General features: G+C 45.5%; 2 protein-coding genes across 2 annotated transcripts in view; one reads left to right on the top strand and one right to left on the bottom strand.

Moving 5' to 3' along the window:
• Positions 1 to 6,519, top strand: part of nat8l (N-acetyltransferase 8-like) — a gene marked incomplete at both ends in the record, with an annotated part of 16,998 nt that extends 10,479 nt beyond the window's left edge. The window contains one exon of the mRNA XM_080519092.1: positions 6,152 to 6,519. Coding sequence (XP_080375218.1) covers positions 6,152 to 6,519 — 368 coding nt within the window. The remainder of the gene's footprint in view (positions 1 to 6,151) is intronic.
• Positions 1 to 7,843, bottom strand: part of adisspb (adipose secreted signaling protein b) — a 215,827-nt gene that overhangs the window by 207,873 nt on the left and 111 nt on the right. The window lies entirely within an intron of this gene.

The following is a 7,843-nucleotide window of genomic DNA, read 5'->3' as shown; positions in this document are numbered from 1 at the left end:
GTTCCGTTGGTGTGATCAGGAGCAGAACACAATTGGTGTGTGAGGTTCTGTTACTATGGCAACCAAAAATAACTGCGCTCCGACTCTGTTCTGTTGCCGGAACAAAACAGGGACGTTACCATAGTGACAGAACAGGTAGTTGGTATATGTTGCCGCGGCAACAGAAACATATACCAACTACCTGTTCTGTCACGTTCTTGACAGTTCTGTTACCGGTTACCATAGTAACAACTTTAACAGAACTGCTCTGGCCCCCGCCGGCGGTAACACACGCGACACTCGGCGTGAAGTTGCGTTACCGTGGTGACAGTTTGGAGGTCCTGCCCGCCGGTTCCTGTGGTTGCCACGGTTACGGCACGGAGCAGGTCAGCTGCCGCGGGTTTGTAGGTGAGAGAAGATTCTGCCCCGTGTGTGTGTGCGTGTGTGTGCGTGTGTGTGTGTGTGTGCACATCTGTTAAGTGTGTCCAGTGTCACATGACCTCTCGTGGACTTTTGCCGGCGGCGGCGGAGGAAACTGCTGATGTGTGGGTTGTATGTGACAGGATAATCCATACTCCCAGCATGCACTCTGAACTGGGCGTGTCTGTGTGTGAGTGCATTAAGGAGTGTGTGTGTGTGTGTGTGTGTGTGTGTGTGTGTGTGTGTGTGTGTGTGTAGGACATGAGGACACTTTCAAGTAACAACATTAGTAATTGTTCCACAATGGCTTTTACCATTAAGACGTAATCCAATCATGAAATAATGAAATCCATTGAAGGGGGAAGCTGAACTCTTATTTTGAAATTTTGAGAATAAACTCTAAATGTTGTTCTGGAGATAATTAGATGTGACACAGTTCAAATTGCATCTTTGAAAAAACTAAATAATTAAACCATGAATCCCCAAAAATGTCAAGTACAAGAGAAATATCAAAAATTAAATTTTATTAAATTAAAATGACAATACAAAGGCTAATCTTAGACGGGTTTGAGGATCTTTTAAAAACGCAACCTAAGTAAATGTGAAAAACCGACAAAGATAAACTTTACAGTCTGATCTTTTAAAATTACGGGAAAGAAAAATGTGAATTAAGAGAAGAATGTCAAAGAAAAGAAATTAGGCATTTAGGGAAACAGTCTAAATATTAAGAAACGTAAACATTTAAAATTGATGTTCATTTAACATAAATCTTAATATTTAAGAAATTGTCATGATACACATTTAAAAAAAATTAATCTAAAAGTAATTGTTCTGAAGAAAAATGTATGGGAAATTAAATCAAAATGATTTGATTTCAAAAAGAAATGCAGAGAAATTAATATTTAGGAAAAAATGGATTAAAGTGTAAAATCCAAGTTGATCCAGTTAAAATTGTGCAAAAGAATATATATATATATTTTTTTTTTTACCAAAAATGTGAAGAAACAGATTTGAAAATAAAGTCAAACATTGAAAAAGGCTGAAATATAATTAATCCCAAGTCTCCTCCCCCCAAAAGATGCTATTTTATAATAAAAGGGTTTTTACTGTCTCGTGGCACTACGTCCCTCGCCACTGGTTCCGTTTGGGGGAATATTTTCAATTCTAGAAAATAATACACAGAATTCACCGGAAAGTCCTTTTAATAGCAACAAAAGGAGGGATTACACGTCGTTCCAGTGCTTATTGGTCGTAATAAGGACTATAAATTCGCGCTGCAGGAGGAAGTACGCCTGCGGTGATGCAACACTTTTCAAATCGTGAGCCCACTTTTCAAAACTGCTGCTTAAAGTGACCTGAGGGGGCGACGCAGAGCAGGAACCAACAGCAAGTGGGCTTTCTTTCTTCCCCCCCCCCCCCCCCCCCCCCCCCAAGCGCCGCTGACCGGAGGCCTCGTCTAGACTCTACGCCTAGCGGCTGAATTAGAATTAGCCCCGCAGCTTTCATCTGAGGGGGGGGGGGGTAATCTCTTTAGACACCGTAGAAGCTCCTCCTGTGTGTGTGTGTGTGTGTGTGTATGTGGTTTTTGGATTTCATGCAGGGTTCATATCACGACATCATTTAACTCTCCCACACACACACACACACACACACCCACACACACACACACACACACCACCAAAATAAAGGGGGGGAAACGAGATCAGCTGCATTTTCAGTTCAGTAATCTGATTTCTGAATATGTGAGGATGATTCTGAAGGATTCCCAGAGCTCCTCACCCCCCCCCCACCCCCCCCCCCCCCCCTCACCTCCCCCTGTAATAACAGCAGAGCCCCCCCCCCCCTCCTCTTTGTACACCCCTGCCAGCCATAATGGATCCTTTCAGGCTCGTTACTTTTACTGTTAACACTTTGTGAGGATGGATGAATGACTGCGTTCTCTCTCTCTCTCTCTCTCTCCCCCTCCCTCTCTCTCTCTCTCTATATATATATTTTTTTAATCAGACTGAGTGAGAAAGCTCATTCATTCATTCACAGCCACACATTCACACAAACAAGAGGACGAGCCTTCACAATCTTCAACTTCCACGTAGAAGAAAGTCAGGCTTTGATCTTTAATCTCTTAAAAAAAAATGTTTTAAATCCCCCTAATTGTGAAATTATCAATAAAAAACTTTGACAGACGCATTAAAATTCCACAAGGTTTCTGAGATATTGTCAATTTGGTAAAAATCGCGAAAATACAACAAAATGCACTCAAAATGTGACCATAGTCGTTAAAAATAAATATATTTGGTGTGCTGCCAATAGTTCCAGTTTACAGTAACCTTGTATTTTGACTGAAATATATGATATATGCCAGAGTTAAAAAAAACAAAACCTTCATTTTTGTTGCATCTCGGCTTTGATTTACATGAAAAATAAATTTGCGAGTCTCTAAAAAAACTCTCTTTGGTCTTTGAAAGTACTTGAATGTTTGTATTGTGCTGTTCTCTGCACGTTGTCGTGATTGTCTGTGTTACAAAACAGGCATGGAAGCGACGGCGGTCTCGGCATTTGAATGCACTTTGAAGGCTCTTTGTATCGCCTCATCTTGACTTCAAAGGGTTGAGGGACTATGATCTGATCGGGATCGGACTGATCGGCGACGTCACTTTAAACAGACTGGGGCCAATCGGGGCGCCGTTTTGTTGTTTTTTGAAGAACGAATCTCGAAGCTCACGTTGTCGTGACGCGGTGCAGGATAATATTCAAAGCAGCTTCAAAGCGTCATTGCAGAAGCTGCAGCTCAGATGTTCCATTTATCGCTAAATGCGGCATATTGCAGAGTCGGCGCTGACTTTCCTTGAATTCCATGAAGCATATAGAGTCGGACCCCCCAGTCCCCCCCCCCTGCGACGGAGCCTGGCTCCTCCCGAGACGCAGATTATGCAGAACGTACAGCCTCAGCTGGGGAATCCCAACAAAGCACCTTTCATCTCCGACCGGTGGCGTTTCGCCGCCTGGAAGCTCGACGCTCTCGGCTTCTTCCTCGTCGCTTCAGCAGAGACGGAGGACATGTTTGTTTTAGTTTTTTCGATGGAGCTGCTTGTCTCATGTGATCCGGGTGATCTTTTGGACACACACACGCACACACACACACGCACACACACACACACACAGTATGACGGCCTTCCCGTGCTGTCCTCATTCCTGGCACAGCCTCAGTTCAGACAGATGGTCAAAAGGGCTTTGTAGAAGTATACACCCCCCCCCACACACACACAGACACACACACACACCTTTAACACACACACACACACACACAATGATAATGCCGAGCACCACAGGGGTTGATGTCCCGCTATAATAAACCCACATTGTTTTCTTGGTAAACCAAACTAATCGGGACCGAAATTTTAAAAAAAAGCTGGTTTTGCTTGCAAAAGCAAATATTGATGTGTTTAACTGCACACTTTTACATTTTGTGGTATATATTCATTTTAACTTTACAATTTGTTTCCCCTGAATATATATTCCCGTCGACATTTTACTTTTTCATTCATGTGCTTCCACACATTTGCTTGAATTAACTTTATTAGTTCGAGATGTGGAAAGTGAGAGTGTAGAGAGAGAGAGAGAGAGAGAGAGAGAGAGAGGAGGTCAGGACACCGTCCCCTACCCGTCACGGAAAAGTCAGATCTCCTCCAGCTGCGGCGGACAGATGGCACTTTAGCACAAAAACCCCACGTGGAACACGCCGCCGCCGCCGCTAATGCTAATGCAGCGGCGATCTGGCCGCGGTTACGTAAGAACGGCGGGAGGCTCAGAGGGTCGCTTCAGCGTGGGAAAGAATCGGGAGAGGTCACCTGACCTCGCGGATAAATTGTCGTCGGAACGAGAGACACGTTAAGCGATAAAGTCGGTTTAACAGGTATGACAGTCGCAGGCTTTTTATAAGGACTCGTGAGATGAATTTAATATTTTAGGCTTGGATCAATATCATGTTCACATTCTTCACAGTTGTCTGGTGGTGGTGGTGGTGGTGGGGGGGGAGGGGGGGGCGTCTGCTGGCATTTCTCTGGTTCTGCTTTGTTTTGCCTGCTCGTGTCTGTCGGAAGCATCTGCGTGATTAAACACTGTTTTCACGGCGTCTCGTCGCTTTTTCAAATATGATTCAGTGTTCCAGAGCAGCGACACTCCAGAGTTCCCGTTTGTTGTTTTTCGGGGAGATATTTTGGAAGTCGCCCCCAGATTTACCAGGAGGAAAGTCACACTTTCACCAATAAACAAGAGTATAGCCTTAAAAAAAAGAAAAAAAGAAAAAGCAGCACTTGGCAGTTTCCCAGGGCGTCTTTACATTTTAGAAACTCTTTGTCTTTCCTCTGCCAGGTGCAGATTCCGACAATCTCATAGTGGGAAAAAGCTTCAGACTCTTGCTGAGATCGCTGCGTCCCCCCAGTGGCTAACTTAGGAACTGCAATTATTAGATTTTTTTTTGAACGACGTTAACGTGTTCTTTTTATCTTCTATAAAACCACTTTGATGTTTTTGGTGGCGGTCCAGTTGACCCTCGCGCCACTTTATGAAACATTCCTACCAAATATGCCAAACGTGTATTATAGTGTTTATCTACTTTTTTATTTTAAACTATAGCTGTTGAAGCTTGTATGCTAACCCTAGCCTATACAGTCCTGTAAAATGACCTACCGACTTGCCTCACTACTGCCGCCTGGTGTCAAAAAGCGGTATTGCTTGGTTTCTCCACGCTGCACATTTAAAGTCCCAGTGAAATGTAAAACACTACTTCGCAAAAAACGATAGTTGGGGTTCTACTTGTAAGGTTCCTCCGACTCTGCCCCACCACTGTTGTCGCATAAAGTTATTTGAATTTTGAATCTCCAGCCGAGGAAATCGGGGGAATCCTTCTTCGTGGGCGGAGCCTATGTGTGACGTCACGAGTTGTGCAGATCTCGATCTGTTGTGTTTATATCGGCTTGTTTCCTCTTAAATATCCAAGTTTTTACAGTGTTTTGAAGTTATAGTCGGCGTTTTATGAGCCTTGATGAAAGATTGAGCCTGGAAGAGACCGAGAGAGGAGAAAAGGAGCACGGGTGGCGGGAGCAGCTAGCTGTTAGCGGGAGCCGCTAGCTTGCGTGGCTAGTAGACGATCAAGTAATAGCTGGACTCATCTTCGGTGATTCCGCACTCACAAAAGCTCTTGGACGTGTTGGATCCAGGAAGCCGGTCATTCTGCTAAAAGTCAGGAGCCTCAAAGCCTCAAAGGTGAAAACTGGCGGCTGCTGAGGCGAGGAGACGAGGACGAATGGAGGACGAAGCGTCTTCTGCTTCCTCAAACATGTTCCAGACGGGGTCACCGATGGCAGAACCACCTTCTGTGTCTTCTTCATCAATCACTGGGTTTGAAATGACCACGATGATGAAATCTGGTTAAATTCAGCCTCTTCGTGGTCAAAACTCTGATCCTCCATAATGTAAACACAACTTGGGCGTGTGCACAACTCGTGATGTCACTATTATTGTCAGAAGCTCCGCCCAGCAGAGGAAATAGCGCCGTTTATCGGCTATTTTCTCACAGATTGTCGTGTTTTAACATTTTACCTTCAGCCAGTTAGCAGGAAAAATGTCCCTGAAGCGACACCAGAGTGTTTTGGAGGTCGAGTTTTCATTTCACTGGGACTTTAAAGGCTGAAAGGAGCTAACTGTATTGTTTTTGTTTTGTTTTTGTTGTTGTTGTTGTTGTTCCCGCCAGGCTCCTGTTTCTGGGTGGCGGTGCTCGACGGACGCGTGGTGGGCATCGTGGCGGCGCAGGGCCGCGAGGACGACAACACGGTGGAGCTGCGGCGCATGTCGGTGGACTCGCGCTACCGGGGCAAGGGCATCGCCAAGGCGCTGGGCCGCCGCGTCCTGGAGTTCGCCGTGCGCAACAACTACGCCGCCGTGGTCCTGGGCACGACGGCGGTCAAGCTGGCCGCCCACAAGCTGTACGAGTCGCTGGGCTTCCGCCGGACGGGCCGGAGCGAGGACTACCGGCTACCCGGCATGAGCCGCTCGCCGCTGGAGAGGCTCTTCTTCCAGATCCGCTACAGCCGCTACCGCCTGCAGCTCCGTGAGGAGTGAGGGATGACAGGGAGAGGGAGGGGGACGGAGAGAACGGGGAGATGGAGAAAGAGAGGGACAGAGCGAGCGAGCGAGCGAGAGAGAGAGAGAGAGAGAGAGCAACGACCCTCCTTCGCCCCCCCCGACGTCGTCCTCTCCTCTGACGGGCTTTTATTTATTTGGCGTCCTTAGAGATAACACTTCTTTTATTTCATCTTTAAAGTCACTAACGTTTTTTTTTTGTGTGTTTTTTTTTTTATATATTATTACTATTACACTTTTGTTGCTCTTGGTTTTTTGTGTATAATAATTTGACATTTTAAATAAGAGTTTGTTATTCTAATTAATCTCTATTTTTTTGTATTTTTACTTCCTTTTCCACTGCGGGAGACAGAATTTTGATTTTTTTTTTTTTTTTTTTAAGAAGACATGTAACAGCAACACCCTGTTTTAACCCCCCCCCCCCCCCTCCCCCCATTCTCAGATGTGAAAGTCCCCCTTTCATTACTACTCCACCACTCCAGTGTCCACCCTCCCCCCAGGACAGCCAGTCGTCTCCGCGGCTGGGTGTTTAGGGGGGGGGTTATCCAGGTGCACGCTCTCGTGCACTTTTACAACATTTTGTGTGTGTGTGTGTGTGTTGTGGACCGAATGTGGCCTCAAACACACACACACACAAAACCCAAGTTGAATCAACCCTTGATTGGATCCCTCCTTTTCTTTCTTTTTTAATTCCTGGATCACTTGTTTTTTTGGTTGTTTTTCCCCAGCAGGGGGTCGTGGAGAGGGTGTCCCCCCCCCCCCACTCCCCCCTCCCCTCCCCCCCATTGGGTTGAGGTGACAAGGAGGGTGGAGTTTTTCTGGCTGGCAGATTATTGAGACGAAATATAGCTGCATGTCTGCGAGCGTCGGGAGTGTGTTTACTGTGTGTGTGTGTGTGTGTGTGTGTGTGTGTGTGTGTGTGTGTGTGTGTGTGTGTGTGTGTGTGTGTGTGTGTGTGACGAGGCCGCTCGCCTCACCTTTTCGCGCTACAAGTCAAGTATTATCTGACTGAATATCACTACTTTCTATGTGTGCTTACAAATTGTTTACGACAAAAAAAAAAAAAAAATCAGTTTGTTGACTGATGACGAGGAGGTTTTTTTTAAAAAAAAAAACTTTGAAGAAGAAGAACAAAAAATCAACTCCTTTAAATATGCAAATTTTAAACTGTCAAAACTACGACAATTACCAAGTAGCTGCAGTCTGCGCTCCGCGTACCGGATCCCGGTTGCCGGGGGAAACGAGCAATACCTGCAAAACCTACGGAACACCACTGAGCACAAACTGCAAATAATTCTTTGAA

Source organism: Blennius ocellaris, assembly GCF_963422515.1.
Source record: "Blennius ocellaris genome assembly, chromosome: 23".
NCBI lineage: Eukaryota > Metazoa > Chordata > Actinopteri > Blenniiformes > Blenniidae > Blennius > Blennius ocellaris.
This window is presented reverse-complemented; position numbering and strand designations above follow the sequence as displayed.